Source organism: Pithys albifrons, chromosome 3 (assembly GCF_047495875.1).
Source record: "Pithys albifrons albifrons isolate INPA30051 chromosome 3, PitAlb_v1, whole genome shotgun sequence".
NCBI classification, from domain to species: Eukaryota; Metazoa; Chordata; class Aves; order Passeriformes; family Thamnophilidae; genus Pithys; species Pithys albifrons.
Genome location: NC_092460.1, coordinates 8259046 through 8278249, shown reverse-complemented (window position 1 = coordinate 8278249; position 19204 = coordinate 8259046). Strand labels below are relative to the sequence as shown.

The 19204-nt window shown below is 42.0% G+C and overlaps 1 protein-coding gene across 1 annotated transcript in view; it reads left to right on the top strand.

The window, feature by feature from the left end:
• PTPRG (protein tyrosine phosphatase receptor type G) overlaps window positions 1-19204 on the top strand; it is a 397860-nt gene that overhangs the window by 367343 nt on the left and 11313 nt on the right. Inside the window, exons 16-25 of the mRNA XM_071550347.1 lie at window positions 9488-9584; window positions 11231-11313; window positions 11537-11671; window positions 11905-12039; window positions 12431-12603; window positions 13683-13818; window positions 14162-14308; window positions 16074-16167; window positions 17420-17496; window positions 17917-18045. Of these exons, the coding sequence (XP_071406448.1) occupies window positions 9488-9584; window positions 11231-11313; window positions 11537-11671; window positions 11905-12039; window positions 12431-12603; window positions 13683-13818; window positions 14162-14308; window positions 16074-16167; window positions 17420-17496; window positions 17917-18045 (1206 nt within the window). The remainder of the gene's footprint in view (window positions 1-9487; window positions 9585-11230; window positions 11314-11536; window positions 11672-11904; window positions 12040-12430; window positions 12604-13682; window positions 13819-14161; window positions 14309-16073; window positions 16168-17419; window positions 17497-17916; window positions 18046-19204) is intronic.

The window sequence follows — 19204 nt, the reverse complement described above, 5'->3', positions numbered from 1 at the left end:
AGTAAAACAGTGCTTCAAATGAGTAAAAGTTGTCGAATTTGGTCTTCTATGAAAACCCAAACTGTGGGTCAGTTCTTGAGACATCATTCATGCTCTGTTCAGGAAAAATTTCTATTGAGGTTGTTGGTTATTTTGTTCCAATAAAACCAAGGAGAAAAGCTTTGGGATTTAGTTGGTAGTGTTAACCTAATGTGACTATTTTAAAATTTGCATCTTTTTACCTGTGTGGAACAGATTCTGACCTATAAATCTGCTCTCATTTGGAGGTAATTCCAATGAACTGAAAGTAGTTCCACCTCTGGGCTACAAAACCCATGTTATGCAAGCACGGTAAACATCAAGCAGCACGAGGACAGGCTGTAGAGTCAGGCTTTTCCTTCATTCAGTCTAATCACAGTCACTGCTGAACTTCTGGAAGTTCAGACAAGCAGGAGCCCCAGAAAATTACATGGACCTGCACTACTGGCTTCCCCAGCAGCAAAAGGAGGTGTGTTTGAGTGCTACATGTGAACCAGAGAGGCAGCTCTGCTTACAAACAAGGCAGTGAACCAAAATAGGTGGCCTTATATCTACAGCTTCTTTGCTTACTACACTGTAAAGACAAGACTGTATGCAGGAATTGTTTTTAATGGGATCATTTAAAACGTTTATTGTTGCTGTTTGGTTACTGTCTGTAAAGAGTGGCTGCTTTGTCTGATGTCCAAAAAACGTTGTGTAAGTTAGAAACATTTTGTATTCATGAGGAAGGCAAATGTGTAAGGTGTTAAAGTGATTTAGTTCAATTGACTGCTGGCTGGATGGCTGAGCAGGAATATTGAGGCATTTAACAATGTTGATGGTATTCAGGACAAACATTTATTCTCTAGAGAGTAGAATTTGATCAGGATGATCAAATGCAACTCACTCTTCTCAATTATTTATGAATTGTGACCCCAGTGCTATTCATCACAGCTGGGTTTTACACCATTTAATTATTCAAAATAATCAGCAACACATCTGTAAACTTGGTCTGGCTTTAAGCAGGTTTTGCTTCAGCTGTCACAAAATCACTGCTATTAACAAATGTTGGACACCTTCTGCCTGTGTTTTAGCAAAGAAAAACACTGCTCTAATAGCCTTATTTTTTCCCTTCCTCCTGGAGTTCCCTGCTGTGAGTGCTGTGCTGTGGCAGCCAGTGGAGGAGAGCTTTGGCCAATTACTCCTGTTCTGGGGAGCACAGGGTCCCCTCCAAAGGGAAGTTAAACTCCCCTGACTGTGCTGCATGCTCCAAATTCTATTCTCCGTGCTGGCTTAAAACTTGGAGCATCTGCTTTGAAGTCAGTATAGTTACTCCAGATGTATTCCTCCATAGCTGAAGTCTCAGCTTCTTAAAGAGTAAATGAAATCTCCTTCTGGAGTAAGGAGGAATCGGAACAAGGGAACCTCTGTCTGGGATAAACCATCCAGCTCCCTTTCACTGCTGATGTTCTGCCCTGCTGGCGCCTCATGGGCCTGATTTGAAACCAACGATTTTTCACAGAGCCTGTAGGTTAAATGTTTCTCAAGTGCCCAAACTGACTCAGAGATCAGAATCCCAGTTCTGAGAGTGGCTGAGGGACAGTGGAGCCCAAGGTCACATTTATACAGTAGCTGTTGAAGTGGCCAGGGCTGTAACTTCTCATGTATGGGCAGATCCAGGCTTAGTCCTTGTGCTGGAGTTGTATCTGCCAGCTACAGTGAGGACTGAGTTATTGTTTTATGGAGAAACAGTAGGATTGCAGATTAAACAGGAAATCCAGTGTTACAGGGCTGCTAGCCTTGGATGGAGAGTACCACAGCCATATCATGCTTTCATGCATGGGGAACTGGTGAAAAGAGCTAATGGATTCTGCAGTCATGCAGGCTTTCTACAAAAAAATCTGCTTGTTACATCTGAAAGGAAGAGAGATGAGGATGGCAAGGAGATGCTGAAAGAATGTGATCAATACTACAGAATAAATAAATCTTCCCAAAGGTAGGCAGTGCATGAGATTTTGTTAAAGGGAAAAAGGATCAAAAATCTCTTCAGAAATTTCCATGGCAGGAGGTTTAAGTTGAACTTGCAAAAGAAAAGACTAAACTAGGCACACACATTCTCTGCCTGACATGGAAGGTGAACATCCGCTATTTGTTTGTTGCTATATTTTGTGTAAGTCTCTTCCTGTGTTTTTTGGCAGAGTGCTGTAGGCTATATTGGGTTGAGTTTTACATGAAGATTCCTTTGAAAGTAAATTGTGTGAATACTCCCTCCTCCTCTTAAATTGAGCTGTAATTGCAGTTAAATATTTTGTGAATGTGCTTAGGAAGCGTTTTATGTGCAGAGTAAAAAAGGACTTTGAACTCACAAATCTTTCCTTGGAAGGTACATCTAAAATGAATCTTTATTCCCTTTGGGTAATCATAGTGCAAGTAGCCAGCTTTATTGTCTGGTGATAGCTGGGATTTCTTGTATATACAGAATTGTTAAGATTTCCTTTGAGTCCCATGAATTTTCAATTTTTGATATAAATTAGAAATATAGGACCCAATTTAATACTGAACAACAAATAGCTTTTTAAAATAAAGTCCATGATCCTGCACCACAAGTGCCCGTCTCTGACACAGCTCTTTGTATTCAACCTTGGAATTTTTTCAGTACTAGAATGAAAAAGGTTTAGGGAAAGTTTTTGGCTTACTCTCAGGTAGCTGCAGCATTGTCTTGCTATGGCATACAGGATGAGGTACCACATTTTTACAGGGCACCACTGGGGTAGGGTTTGAGGGCAAGACTGAACAGAGACTGAGAGGCTTCCTGAGCCAGGGATTATATCTACTCCTTGTCTAGCCAGAGATTTTCTTGGCGTCATTACATTTAACAGTCTTTCACAGACCTTTCTTCTATAAATTTCTTATTGCTTCTTGAACCCTTTTAGGCCTCTGATGTCCAAAGCATCCCATGGCAATGAATTCTACAATTTTTTGCACAAAACCAGACTTTCTTTTGCTTTTAACTCATGCCTAATACTTTCTCTTGGTGCCTCCTAGTTTTTGCATTACAAAGTACCTCCCTCTTTACTTAGATGCCTCACATGATTCTGTCTGCCTCCATATTACCCCTCAATAATCCATTTTCAAATTTGAAGAAGTCTAAACTATTCACTTGGTTTGCTGGAGGAAGACATCCCAGACTTAATGATGACTTGTTCCCTCTGTGCCTTTTTTACTTTCTTTACCATATCCTCTTCAAGATGGAAAGGCCAAAGATGTGCACAGTATTTAATGACTCATTTTACTGCAGAGTTCTGTGGGAGCACAGTGATATTTTCCATTTGGTTTTCCATTACTTTCCTTCCTCCTAACATACTATTTGGTTTTTAACAACTACTGAGCACTCAGCTGACACCTCCAGAAGACCATCAGCTGTGACCCCAAGACCTCATCACTGAACAGCAACAGCAAATTGGGAACCTGTCAGTATGTATAGTTAGTTAGGGTTGTTTTTTCCAAGTACATCACTTTGCATTTGTCAACATTGAATTTCAGTTGCCATTTTATCACTCGGCCACTCAGTGTTGCAAGATTGTTCTGCTTCCCTTCATGAACAGCTTTTGTCCTAATTATCCTGAATAACTTTGTATCGTAAACACACTTTGTCTCCTCTGCAGCCCATTTATGACCCCATAAGGTCCCACCAGTGAAAGCTGAACACTGAAAATTCTGGGCAGGTGAGACCCACCTCTTACCCGTTAGTGCACAAAGCGAGTTTTCCTTTGGTGCCAAAACAGATCAGTTTTTTAAAGTAATATTTTCTGAGAGGCCCTTTCACACATTTTGAAAATTGATATGCTACTCTCTACGAGATGGTCTATAGACTTCTTCAGCGACCTCTCCCCTGTGTGTTTGAAGTGTTCATTGGCTCTGCTGTCTTCTATTACAGTGTCTAGCAGTTTGCCCCACAGAGAATCAGATGAAGTGGGCTGCAGTGCCTGAAACCCCTTCTGGATCTCGTTTTAAAAATTGATGTCACATTTGTCATTCTCTATTCCCCTGATGGCCTGACTATATAGGACATGTGCCCTCCAAATTCCTGTATTAAAAACAGTGTGAAGTGCCACCTCCTACAGTAAAGCTTTTCACTCCCTCCCCCTGGCCGGTTACTGGAGTAACACTGTAAGGCTTTTCAAGTAATCGTGTCCTGTTGCTCTAAGAAAGGAACACTAAGCCAAAAAATCACCTTCCATCCCCAAAGCTAACTGCAAGTTTTTATAGTTTAATGCAGTATTTGGATTTTTGAGATCAGACAATTTTATTTCCCTCCTCCGTAATTCTGGGGCGGGTCAGTCAGTGCTGCTGCGGGAGCGATTAGGGTGGGTGAATGCAATCTCCTCAGCCCTCTGCTGCCCGTGGCCCTGTGAGTGTAATGATTCATTGCCAATTTGGAGTCTGAACAGGCTCGCTGAACTTGGAGGCAGGCTGTCTAGCTCCCTCATCACATAAATTGAAAATATCTTTATACTCCAGTGGCACCTTCTTCTAAATGTCCTGAAATGTAAGAAAATAACATAAATCTATATTTTCAGCAATGTGACAGGGCTTTGCTAACGTTATTCTCATGGTTGCTGCTGCTCAGGGCAAGGGTCACTGGCTCTTTTTAACCGGTGATCTCAGAATGTTATTTTCTAGCAAAGGGCTTCATTGAAGACAGATAATGCTGCATTTTGCACATTTCTTGAGACACTAAAAACCCTGTGTGGTTATACTGACATCCCGTACAGATTAGACACAACTCACACCAGACACATGCTTACAGCTGTATCTACACCAAGGGATTTGGTGGAAGAGAGATGCCATTTCAAAAGCATGCTGCTGGCAGACAGTTCTGCATTGGGAATGTTTTATAATCTGGCCCAAAATTGCCATAATTAAAGGTGTTCTCAGCCTGTACATTGTGGTATGGGAACCAGAGGGAAGCAGCACTGTGAAGCTGGAGGAGGAAGGATTGCTGCAGAATAGAACCTTCCTGGAGTTCTCAATTCTCTCACTGCTTCACCAACCCTCCAAAACTGGCATTGTGAATTAAGAGATAAAGTAGAAGAGAAGCAATAAAAGAAGTTCAGATATCTCGGCTCTCTGTTACTAATTGCAGTACCACAGCCATTCCTAAGATTTCTACCTGATAGTCCTCCTTGGAGGAGACATTGCATGGGCAATACAAGGGTTTGGTCAGACTCTGGCACCTTCCTGCCTAATGAAGGGCAGGATACCACAAGCAAACAGCTCTCCACTGTCCTTTCCTCTTTTGTGCATTTACAGGAATGCTAAACTATCTCTTTATGTTATTCCTGTGTTGAGTCCTTTTGGTTTGTTTATTTTTGCCTTCTTTCTAGGCTGTCCCCAGCTCACCTCTCTCTTGAGTGCCATCAGAGAGTTTATACTGGTGCTAAATTATCACAGAAATCTACACTGTTCCTGTGAGATATCTTCAAATACTATCTGCAGTCTCTGTTGGTATGCTGTCTCCATGTTTGCTGTGATAAAACAAACAGCAAGAGCACTAACACAGAATTTCTGTAATTTGGGATTAAAATGATAGATCAAAACTGATTTCAGGGGTGGATGAACTAGCTGCTTTGATGCTGAAAAACATCACATTAATATCAAAACAAAGCTGTGGATCTTCTCTGATTTAGTCCCTCAGATTAAGATCCTTTTTCTTTGTTCATGATTCCTCCTCATTGCTATTCATAGGTTTTCACAGTTCAACCCCTGCCAGGACATCAGCCTGAAGTAATGGGAAACAACAGCAGTGCCACGTAAGGCCAAATCAAGAGACTGAGTTCCTGCTCAGTCACTGTAGCAAAAATTCTTGCTCAGAACCTTATATTGCCAGCAAGGCGCTGGAGCAGTTTGATTTTACACTTAAATGGAAATTCTTTGAAGTTTAGAAGAAACTAATCTGTAACTTGTTTCAGAAAGGCAATTAAAATGGGTCGTTAAACCTGGGTGTATCACATTCCAATTAGCATTAGCATGGACAATATAATTAAAAGGTAAATTAGCCATAATAGCATAGACTAGAACACTTTTTACAGTAACTAACGGTCAATTGAAAGCATGTACTTTGGTTTCTTGGGTTGTCAATGATAAGTTGAAAGGACAGAATAAGAGCCTGTATCCATTCATCTTGGGACAGTAATGTGTTCTGCAGAGTTAACCAGGAGGAGCAGCAGTGTGCAAGCCAATTGCTGTTAAGATCAGTGGAAGATACTAAGCAGTATTAAGGAAAGCCAAAGGAAATACTCTAGAGCTGAAAAGTTCATAGCTGCATTATGGATGTGGTGATATGGACACTATCTGTCCTACTCCAAGGTGCCAGCAGCAGCATTGTGCTAACTGTGAGAGGAATTTTTTTAGGCTGCACTGAGCAGTCTGGGGTCAACCCTGACCTGGTGACCTACCTGTAAACATGGGCTGTAATAATAATGCAATCATGGTGATGTTTTAAGTGCAAATGAAGGACTTGGTAGCCAGTAAAGTTTAGAAATCCCATGGTGTTCATTGCATAAGCCACAGAAAATTCTGGAAGATTAAATATGTGAAATACATAAATGTGGTAAAATGGCAAAATTAAGATGGCAACTTTTGGGGACTTTCTCTGGAGTGTTGTTTATTAACACTGAGCTGTCCTCTTCTGCCAAGGGGCAACTAATACTCTGAACAGAAGCACAGATAACAGGCAGCAGCTGGTCTTGTCTTCTTGCAGTATTTTGTGCACTGATGAAAGTCAACCACCTCAGCTTTATTAACAGAGGAATGTTAACTTAAGCCTTCCTGTCTGGTGGGGGGAGCCTGTGGTTTAGTAATCTGTGGTTATAATTTGGGGAGATGAGCCCAGGAGGGTTCATCTCTGTCTGAACCCTATCTCTCCATCCTGCACAACCAAACACTGTCAGTGGCCAGTGTGGAGCTGGGGGATGTCCTCAGACCCCTTCTCATTTGGCATCTTCAATGTCCAAAAGCCTTGGCTGTGCCCCAGACTGGAGGAGAAGGCTTTTTTAAAAAAGACAAAAGTAGTGGAGGGGTATTGGCAAGGGGGAAGCTTTTTTCCAAGTCTCCTTCTGCTGTGCTTTTACAGTGTGCAGACAGAAATCCACCATTACAGCAGCTTTCCAGAGTATTAAAAACCATTTAGAATGCTATGTGTTAAGAAAAGCCTTTTTCAGATCATCAGCTCTCACAGAGTCAGACCTCCTTTTCCATTGCTGTGTTTTTCACCATCTTAGCTTAATCTTCCTGTTCTATTAACTTTATATTGGCCAGCTGGGAACATGTACAGTCGAGGAAACAGTCACCATCAACATAAAAAGGTTAATTAAAATGATTAACCTCACCAACAATTCCCTTACGGAAAAATCCTATAGAATTTAATAGAAAATGATACATTTACTATGTAGTATTTAAACTGTCAGAAAAAAATCCTTAGCAGGGAGGTAATTCCCTATTAAATTCTATAACTTTTCAGAGTATTCTCCACAGAACCTTATTGGATTCATCTATATTAAATTCTACAGCATTTGGCATAAATTTTTCAATGCCAGTAACTTCTAAAAAGAATTTTGTAGTGATACAGAGATGTAGGGTTTGACATGAGGTTTTTCAGAAGCAGGGAGGGTATTTTTTAGGAGCAACTCATAATGGTACAGCAGTGATGGTACATGATTTCTAAATGCAAAAATAGATAAAACAATATTACACTAAATCAACCTAACATGTAAATATTGCTGCTTTTCCAATTATGTCTTAGGCTGAATTGATCCTGCCCACTGTGTAATCAGAAGTCCCTTGCTTACTGGAGCTGACAGGCAGAATTAGGGGAAATGCACACTTTAATATTTTTTTTTTATTTGTGATAGAAATGGAACTATGAAAATTCTATTAGGGCCAGCTGAGAGTTTTGCTTGATTCCTCTTTGTCTTTGCTCAGCTCATCTCCTTGAGCACAGTATGTTTCTCCCTACGGAGGGTCGGGGAAGATAGAGAAGCAATTGTTGTTTGGGAGCATCACATGTATATAAAAGCTATAAAATGTTCAAGGTTTTAGTATACTTTGCACTTTTAAAATGTAAATGCTGGGGAAGATACCAAAATTGCTATGCAAGTCCTTTGTGAAATGTCTGCATATTGCTGAACTCTTACATCTGCTGTTTGTATAGCATTTCTTGTGATAATTTTTCACTGTCACTTAGCTCGTGATCTTTGTAGCAGCTGTGAGCTCCTAATGACTTTCCCTCTTAGGTTCTATATTGTTATTTTTAAAGTCTGAAGTACAAAGTAATTTGGCACTTCCTCACATATCCTTGGGGGAAATTGGTTCTGTTCGGTGCAGACTCACAAAAGATTTGAATAAATATATTTTCTTCTACAACTTTATAAACTTCAAATATTGATTTTACTTTTTTGTTTTCAAAAATGTGTCTTTACATGAAGAATATTTATGCTAGTCATAAAAGGGGGATTCACTTTTTCAGGAAGATTGTGGTTAAATAGACATGAAGAAAAGGTGTCTTGGAGATGGAATCACACAAGTACTTCAGTTTTTAAGGCAGTCTCTGAAGTGTGTAACTTTCTAGGATGGTCTGGCCAAGGAGAATGGCTCTTCTCTCCAGGGTCAGAGAAAAGACCCTCCATTGTCCGATTTCAATAACCCTGTACTCCATTGTTGAACAGAGTAAGGGGTGGATTGAGAAATTTAAAAAAAATCAGTGGGAATTAGGTATCTAACCTACAGCATCTTCAGTCAGAAATCTGCATCTGTGGCTTCATGAACACCTTAGCAAGCCTGGCCTCTCTCTGATTTGTATATGTATCCAGATACAACCTTTTGTCTTTTTCACTGTATTGTGGGCTGTTAATCAGTGTCCAAGCAGTGATATTTAAGCACTCGTTGTTATCTTCAGAGATCTATTTTATTTATGTTTTACAAAAGGCATCTCTCTACAGAGAACTAACAAAAGGTCAGTGCCAAACGTAAATGTCAGAAACCCCGTTTTGAGAGGTTATAAGCAGATAAGTTGTCCAGCAATCAAGAGTCTTCTGTTGAAATGGGTTTTTGTGCTTAGTTTCTTACACTGCACTGGCTGCTCTTGCCCTTGAGGGACCCTCTTTTTCCTCCCCAAGGGGGATGCAGCAGATACAGTGCAGAAGGCGATGATCTGGTGATCAGAGGGGACAGTCAGACCTCGGGGTTCTCAAAGAGCATCTGTCCCCAGGTGTGTGGAGAGGAGAATAACCAGGTACCAGGGACAGCTCACACGGCTCAGTGTAAGCAGACCATGATAAACAGGACAATACTGAAAGACTTTGTTTAATCCAGTAATTAAGATAACGATGCTTTAAACATGGTTTCTGTGAGCTGGTGCCAAAAAGAAGAAAAAAGAGCTCAGTTTTTTTTGGACTGACAAATTTTCCACTTGAATGCTTTTTATGCCTAGGAAGTGCAGCGCTGTACGGCCGACATGAACATCACTGCAGAGCATTCCAACCACCCTGACAACAAGCACAAGAACAGATACATCAACATCCTGGCCTGTAAGTAAGCACTGGCCTAAGAACAATGAATCAACCCAAACAGACACTCTCCTCTCACTGTATGTGACTGGGACAGGCAGGTGGTTCCAGGTTACATTAAAACACAGCAATTAATAAACATGTGAAAATGTGGCTGGGAGATCATTTGTCCACTAAAGGCAATGGGTGTTTTGACTTCTCTGAGGCCAGGATTTCACTCCATCTTTAGTTTTGAAATGTTTCACAGTTTGATGGTCCAAGTGTAATTTTAGAAGTGTCAGTTTGGTATGAAATTTTGTGGAGGAATAACTGGGATAAATTTATGATCAGAGCTTTTTTGCCCACTAACACCTGAAAACCAGCCTAAGGGAGGTGCATGGTGGAGCAAAGAGTTTTACTGATGATTCCTGGGATTACCTTACAATCCCAAAGGTGCTAAATCTGACAGAGTGTATCTGCTGTATTTCAAACTGCTTCAGCTGGGTGTAGGACTTGGACAAACAGTGATCTCTCTAGCACAGAGCAGGCTTTGCCTGTATCCCTCTGAGAACTGCAAATCTGAACTCTGCTTTAGAATGCAAATTATTGCATGTCTGGGATGGAAGTGCAGTAACTTTCTCCATATTGTTCTCTGATATGGCATGGATGACAGATGCAGCAGTCACTGTGGTTTAGGAGCAGAGATGGAGAGCCACTGGTAAAAAGTTCACAATGTGCATAAACATTGCAGTACATCTTGAATGGCTTTGATGGCACAGGATGGAAATACATGTCTCTAACAGATTCTCAGAAGTAAACAAGGTGCTGGCTGAGGACCAAATCCCAGACCTGGGAAAGTCTTGCTGTGTGGCCTTGGGCAAGGACATTCATTGAGCTTGTCCCAGCTGTGATTTTAGACATGGTTGTCTGGTCCCTCTAGGCACAGAGACTTGCTGTTGGAGAATTGGACTAGGCATTCCAGTCCTCCCGATTGTCCCTGGAGGAATCTCTCTCTCTACTGGTCCTAAGGAAGGGAATTGAAACCAGAGTTCTCGTGCTTAAAGCTGGCTCATGTGTCTCCTCTCTGCATGAGTTGAAAGCACCACCCAGTTCAGTGCCTCTGCCTAGTAACAGAAGGACTGTGACTTTTTTTCTACTCTAAGATGAAGTCAAGCATTTGGGTGAAAAAAAGAGAGCTACAGGTCATGACCTCAAGTCTGTCCTCATGGTGTGATGATGGTGGTGAAGGAGTGAGAACATTCAGCTTCCAGAGCCAGTAGGGCTGTCTGAGCCCAGCACCAAGGGAGGATGATGAGCCAAGCAGAGGCAGCTCTGCCCTCCAGAGCCACGCCAGTGTCTCTGCATGGCATTACAGCTCCATGGAGTGTCCTGGCTCTCTGAACCACAGTGCTCTGTGTGATGTCGATGATCCCAGAGTCATGCTCCTGAGGCTCCAGAAGCTGTTCCAGCATAAGCCATGTACTTTAAAGGATGTGAAGACTGATGACCTGCTGCCATGAGCAGATGACCAAGAACAGATACTCCCATCTCCTTCTTGACTCCAATTCAAGGCTGCTCTTTTCCATGTGTTAGTAGGGACTACCCCAGTACCCAGGAAATAGGATGTTTGCCTGCAGTTCTGCAGTATGTTTCCCTAATGCTTCTCTGCTCTGTTTTTTATCCTGCAGATGATCACAGCAGGGTGAAGCTAAGGCCTTTACCGGGGAAAGACTCTAAGCACAGTGACTACATTAATGCTAATTATGTCGATGTAAGTTGTTTTAATTGTTTTTATCTCCTCTACCATTGAATCCTTCCACAAGGAGGAAGTATTGCCACTTGTGATCGTGTTTTCCATCTTCACCTTATAATTTTGCTATGAATTCCTCACTATTCTGAATAAGAAAAACACCTTTCTTTGTTACCTCTAAAATATTAATACGTCTGCCATGATATTGCTTTCATCTGACTTGGCATTATGGTTTTCTTTGAAGGGTTACAACAAAGCAAAAGCCTACATTGCTACCCAGGGACCTTTAAAGTCTACCTTTGAAGATTTCTGGAGGATGATTTGGGAACAAAATACTGGAATCATTGTAATGATCACAAACCTTGTTGAGAAAGGAAGGGTAAGAGATTTTCTAGTTTGTTCGTAGTTGCTCCTTAACACCTTCCCAAATCACCTGGGCAGAATTTGTTTTTAAATGGCTTGGGTTCATACATGTTGATGCATAATATATAACTAACATAACAGAGGGGTACAGAGCTAGCCATTATTTTACTTTTTTAAAAAGCTGTAAACGCAAACACAGAGCAGCAGCTCAAACCCTCAGCCAACCCACCGAACTGTGTCTTTGTTCAGAGGAAATGCGATCAGTACTGGCCGACAGAGAACAGCGAGGAGTATGGCAACATCATCGTCACACTCAAGAGCACAAACGTCCACGCCTGCTACACTGTGCGCCGCTTCACCATCAGGAACACAAAGATGAAAAAGGTGAGTTCTCATCCAGGAGACTTCTGGCATCTGTGGGGTGCAGGGCACACCAGAGCAAAACTCAGCGTTTGCTTAAGCAACTTGAAGGAGCAGGTGGGTGGGAAAGAAGTAAGCAAAGTCAGGATTACAAGAATCCTGGTGAGAAGTTCAGCCTGTATTTCTTTTTCCCTAGTTCACTGCTGCTTTGATGTCATGGTTATTGCTGTTTTCACCTGTTCCCACATGTATTTTTCCTTGAACTCTGTCTCCACCTAGCAGGAGGCAGAGCTGCAGAAGATTTCTTCTGTCAGAGTCTGCCACTTTCTCAGCTGAGCAAGACAGAAGGACTGATCATATTTCTGTGGTTCTTTTCCCTCCCCTCTCCCATCTCCTGCACACACTTTGCTCACAGGGTCAGAAAGGAAACCCGAAGGGGCGGCAGAACGAGAGAACAGTTATTCAGTATCACTACACACAGTGGCCTGACATGGGTGTGCCGGAGTACGCGCTGCCCGTGCTCACCTTCGTCAGGAGATCCTCTGCAGCCAGAACCCCGGACATGGGACCAGTGGTGGTGCACTGCAGGTATGATGGCTCTGACTGAACGTCTCATGGCATGCACATCTAGTGCACAGTGTGTGCTCTTTCATGCCTGCTGAGAGCAACACCATAGATTATAACACGGGAGAAGTGTGGCAGCCCCAGCAGTGTGGGTAGACATGAGCTTGCTTTGCCTACATCTTAAGACAGCTCCAATGCAAAAAATTCCCAGTTGACAGGGCATTTTGCTAATGCTGTGATATTGAGTTGCTGAGCATTGCACTGGTGTGGTTGTGAAGTTACTTGGTCAAAGCTTGTTTGTAGCCTGCCTGTTCAGTGCACGGACAGGACAGGATCACTTCTGCTGGGAACCAGCCATGTGAATACAGGGACACCTGAGCATGCAACTGCCACTGAACACACTCACACTCACCAGCACTTGCAGTCAGACAATAGATCAGTTGATAAATTAGTTCAGGAATGTGGTCTTCATTGCGTGTGAGGGAACTGCACAGCATCACAGCAAAGAGGAGAGGATGATGAGGATTACAGCTCTTTTATGAGCAGAAATTGAGAATTTCTGAAGAGCTTCCCTCTCTGTTGGGCCCAGAATCGCCCTCCTCCCCTGCAAAGGAGTCCTGCAAGCATTGGCCCCTTCCCATGCCTACCTGTAGCCAGCTCCACTGGAATGCTCCTCACAGCCTGAAGAGACCTTGGTGGTCTCAGATAGCAGCAGCTTGGCAAAGGGTGGATCTCTGTATGGCTTCTTCCAGCCACCTCCAGTAACAGCAGCAGTTGTTGACAGGAAGCAAGTGTGAACATCCAGTGAACAGTGTGAAGTCCAGGACTGTGGCAGCCCCATCCTCACGCTGCTGGTACAGGTGTGATGGCTTGTGTTGTGTTCATCCTCATCTTGCACCACTAAAATACCCACAGAAGGGAGGAAATATATACCTGGTAATATTCCTAGAAAACCAAAACATTTTGCTGAGAAACTTAAGTGGTTGAAGCTACCAAGAAAAATTAATGTGAACAGGAATACTTGCTTAATTCTGTCTGCTGTTACTTCTGCACTTGCTTTCATCTGGCTCTATTACATGGGTTTCTCTTAATGTTTTCTGTAGTGCTGGTGTTGGCAGGACTGGTACCTACATTGTGATAGACAGTATGCTGCAACAGATAAAAGACAAAAGCACAGTTAATGTCCTGGGTTTCCTGAAACATATCAGGACACAGCGCAACTACCTCGTCCAGACAGAGGTAAAAATTGCAGTGGGGTTGAATTTAAAGTCATATTCATTTTTATGTTGTAATCAAAAAGAAAATAGATGTTTCCAGTTACATCCCTGTAAAAATTGAATGCATTACTGGCATTATTTTGCACTAGAATGTCTCTCATTTTCTAGACCAGAAACTTCAGATTTGCTTTTGATTCATTCAGAGTTGTATATGCTACATTTATAAATATTTATTTTTGATTTGGTAGTATTTGCATGGGTGACTTGTTTTGCACACCCTTTCCTTTATTGTGCTCTACCCCTCAGTCAAAGCCAGCTGTTTAGGTTATTCCAAGTGCCTGCCTGACATGCTGATGTTTTCCTAGGAGCAGTACATTTTTATTCATGATGCCTTGTTGGAAGCCATCCTTGGGAAGGAGACTGAAGTGTCTGCAAACCAGCTGCACAGTTATGTTAACAGCATCCTCATACCTGGCATAGGAGGGAAGACACGACTAGAAAAACAGTTCAAGGTAAGGCTTATCACTGCCATGCAGAAGCACCTAATTTTCCTACTGTCTTTTGTACGGCCTGTCTTCACTGTCGGTTGACATGCCTTAAAGAACCAAACCAGAACACTTGATTGGCACAGCATCTTGAGAAGTTCAGTCCTCTACAGTCTTAGCTGTGCTGCTGGAAATCAGTGCAGTTAGAGATGAGAAAAGGGACATGGACACTGGTTAGGACTGTGCTGCTGATCAGCCTGTTCTGGAGGGGCCTTGGATGTTCCTGAGTCAGTGGTTAGTTTGGCTCAGAGTCTTCTTCCAAACCGTGTCTCTCATATATGTATATATGTATATATGTATATATATGTTTTAAAACAGGAAGCACAATATGCCTTTCTCATTGCTAATAACTGCTTAGTGTGTTTCCCTGCTATGTCATAGCTGCTTTCTTCCTGGCCAAAGAAATTTTTTTTGCTCAGATCTCTTATTTGAAACCTAAGATTTTTTGATGTGTTTTATTTGAATGCACTTTAAAATATTTTGTGAGACTTTGCGTCATAAAGAGATTATAAGTGACATCTGTTTTCACAGCTAAACTCACTCAGTTAATAACTACCCAATAACTACCCAAGGAACAAAAACTGTTAAATTACACCAGGTGCCAAGCTATTAAAAAAATGAACAGGCTCTTCTCCGAATTCACTTTTAGAAATCTCAGTAGTTCTCCATCAGTCAAGACACTCCAGATGCTTAATTACTAAATTAAAGAAACAAGCACACACACAAAATGCAGGAGTAAAAGATTTCATGTTTTAAAAATTGTTGCACTTTTACAAACCATTCTAAATTATATGTATCAGTTATATGTTTTCTGATGACTCGTGACAAAGTGTCACAACCCTTAGTGCCATTTATAGAAATGGCTTTCTCTGCCAACATTGCACAGGTATTTAGAAACTCCATAACTTCTAATGGGACTTAAGCCAGTGCATAGATTAGTTGAGTGCTGTCTTGTTTAGAGTGCATTTCAAACTGGGATGTGACCAGCCACAATTATTAGATCTTTCTCTTCTTTCTGCTGCTGCCACAGAGGTAGCAGAAAATAACCTGTGCTCATGCCCTGGTACAGCAATTTACATTCAACCATCTTAGAGTGAAATTACGCTGAATAATGAGTTGCTAATGCAGGAGATGAGAAAGCCACCTTTACTCTCTTTGTCTGGTAGAGTTTCCCCATGCACTGGGGGAATATTCAAATACAAATTTGGCTCCCCAACTTTTCTTTGTGCCTCTAAGCAGCCTAGAATGAACATAGCAGACCAGAGAATACAAGCCATGGCCTCAAATCTTAGATGGCAATGTGGTGGGTTCCCCAAAGGCCAGACATTCTGCAGGAATGATCTGGCTTTTATTTTAGAGGGGAAAAAACCATAAAAGTTTTGTTGTTCTATTTTGCTAGCTTTTCTTCCTTGAGACTTGCTTCTGACTGAACATATCTACAATTCTTTGAAATATGTTCTCAAAGATAACAAAATGTGGTGTTCTGTGAAAATACATTTTGATGGCACTTCATTTTCAGGATGTTTCGAAGCTGAGAGCTGCAGAGATCTTTTTATCCATTAAACATGTTGTATGAAAAGGATGATTTCCATTGGCATCTTGAGTACTTTAAACAAGTTTAACAATGCAGTTTATTCTTCTACTAATGCATCTTTGCAGGAGTTGGCAAAGAAACCTCTGCTCTTCATTTAGAGCTCTCTGACGACTGACTTACTACTTTATTCTCTTTCAGCTGGTTACACAGTGTAATGCAAAATACGTGGAATGCTTCAGTGCTCAGAAAGACTGCAACAAAGAGAAGAACAGGAACTCATCCGTCGTGCCGTGTAAGATCACATCTTCAGTTTGATTACTGCCTAGCATAACTTTTTGTAACAAATTCTCCTGGTGTTATGCATGAAAAGGCATAGCCACTAGGAAGGGGAAATGTAATCTTTTGTTCAGTCCAAGCTGCCTTGTCTTTCTGTATTACCCTGATGAAACTGAACAAAAGGAAATAGTTGCAGTGTCAGCCAGATACACTGTCCAAGTGAAATGTTAATTTGAAGTGCTTAAGAATTTGAATAATTAGGTAGGGGATAAATCTATGGAATACTGAGAGATGACTTTGATACCGCTCCCAGCTCCGGTGAGATCTCCCAGAGTGATTGGCATGAGTTGTTTGTAATTCAGCTACTGCACTCAATTTCTCCGTATGAGGCACCCCAGATTTGAGGGTATTTGGTGGCTGAGGACAGTTTCACAGTCATTAATATGGAATCTGTGCATGGTTGTCAGGCAGTCTGAATTTGCACCAGACCAGGCTTGCACAATGTCATCCCCATGACATTACCCAGGGTACAGATGGTAGCCAAGCCAGTAGTGGCACAGATACAGTCCATCATGAAGTTTGTTAATAAAAAATGGAAGTAATCAGAATATATCTTAAAAACAGTTGTGAGTGGTGCAGAAATAGTCTGTATGACTTTGCCCTGTGGGTCCTGCAGCTGCAGTGATTTCAGCTTGGCTTTGGGGCCTGTCACAGGGTTTGAGGATGATGTCGAACCCAGCCCTCAAACACAGAGGAGTGTGGATCTGCTGAAGAGCACACACAGGCTGCTAGGTGGTTCCCCATTAGGAAAGGGGTTTGTCTCTGGAGGTTCTCTCACCCTGTGAATGATGGCAGTGCTACCGAGTGGTAGGGAAAACAAAATAAATCAGCTGAGTTTGTGTGCTGCTGGAGACAAATGAAACACTACAGCCAAGAATTACCTGAAATCCCCTGTTATCACTGCATATACTGTTATTTGGTAATTCAGCCTGCTGTGAAAATCTTTGCTATAGTAAAATTTGATTCCTGAAATTACTTTGTCCTTGTGGGAATATTGTGCAACATTCTCTTTTATATCCTGTGTTAGCAGGCAGTGCTTTAACGCAGTTAAAGTGCTGGCCTGCTCCTGCGGGAGATGGGAGCTGCACACTGTTTGCTTTGTTAACAGCTGAGAAATTCTTACTTTCTGCATTGTGCCATGACCAGACTTTGATCTTTTTTCTTTTTTTTTTCCCCTCTATGTTGTTTTGGGTTTTTTTACGTTATAGCTGAGCGTGCTAGAGTGGGCTTGGCACCGCTGCCTGGAATGAAGGGAACAGATTACATTAATGCCTCTTATATCATGGTGAGGAAGCCAACACCTAATTACAAAGTAAAATCAATTCTAAGGTGCTAAATACCAGATGCCTATAATTGTCTTAATTCTGTATGTAATGGCTGTGTATTAACAGATGAGATTTTAACACCTTCTCCATAATGTAAAGCTATTAACCGTGTTTTATTAAAGATTCTTGCCTAAAAAATTAATTATAAGATGCATTTAGATGGGATGTGTATTTCCATGAGATACAGTCAAATAAATGCTGGGATTTAGAGTAAATTAAAACAATGGGGACTCAGCAGAATGGAAATGGAGTTAATTATAGTCTGTGTGAAAATGTTGTGGAATAAAATGAAATAGGGTCATTATGTGTCCCCAAAGATGAAATTAATGCTTTAAAAGTATTGAAGGCAGTAAGTAACTGTGTTTGTTTTTCTGCAAAAGGGCTACTACAGGAGTAATGAGTTCATCATAACACAACATCCACTGCCACATACAACTAAAGATTTCTGGAGAATGATCTGGGATCACAATGCACAGATCATTGTCATGCTGCCGGACAACCAGAGCCTGGTGAGTTGCCCGTGTCTCTCCCTGCCCAGTACCACAGTCACAGCCCAGCTGGGCACAGCACAGGCTCACTTGGGTACCTGTTGTGGCTCTGTGCTGGTTGAAACCAAAGCCAGTTTTTGAGCCGCCTTCTCAAACTCTGCCATAAGCTTGTTACAAGAAGGTAAGTTCCAAGAGGTGGGGCATGTTCTTTTGCTGTGTCCTTGTACACTCCTCCCTGGGAAAGACATCCTGGGCTGGATGGACCACAGTGCTCACAGCCAGCTGACATACTGTGATGCTCCTGAGGGTACTGAGAGGCTGAGGTTGTGGGTAAGGACTTTGAGAGGAGCAGAACTGGAGGTAGGGAGGGTAGATAACTGCTTGTTTGCCCGTGGGCTTAAGCCTTAGGCCATGCAAATTATGGTTGTGCAAGGCTACAATGCTATATTTAATGAAAGCAAAAAGCAAACACGTATGTTAATTTAAGTGGAAATAATGCATCAGACAGAGAGAGAAATAAGGAGACACAGGTGAAGTGCTAATCACTACTTCCAGATTTACCAGCACGTCTCAAGAGGGTGTGTTGAAAGGATTAAGAGCTAAACGATTCGCTTTTTCATGCACGCATCACTGAGGTGAATAGACAATTGTAGCTGAAAGTGGAAGAGGAACCACCTTCATTACAGCAGGAAAATAGCAGTCATGAGAGGCTACTAAAGAGGCAGCAGTCAATATGCTGCTTGTGTGCAGGGCAATGAAAGGGATTGCAGGCACTGTGAGGCGAGGAGCTTTCAGAGGAATCCGATCGAATCGGAAAGCGCTAATGAAATGAAACTGTGTCAGGTGGAAATGAAGAGGCTGATCTTGTCTCCACAAGTACATGAAACAGCTCTGCAGAACAATAGTGATTAAAGAGTAAAGGAGGAACACTGGGCTTGGCCACATCTCCTTTCACTTTCACTGTTCCCAGGGTGGAGGCTGGCCAGCCAGGCAGCAGCATCCCAGCAGCGGCTCAGTGGTCACTGTGGGATGTATTGGCTGGCTAGGAGGGGTGGCACAGTATTGAGACAGCAGCAAGGTGCTGAACGTGTAATGCCAAAGGACAAGAAAATAATGCAAAATACAGGTCCCTTCCCTAGTGCTCAGTGACATTACTCTGATCCCCAGTGCCTCTGCTTAT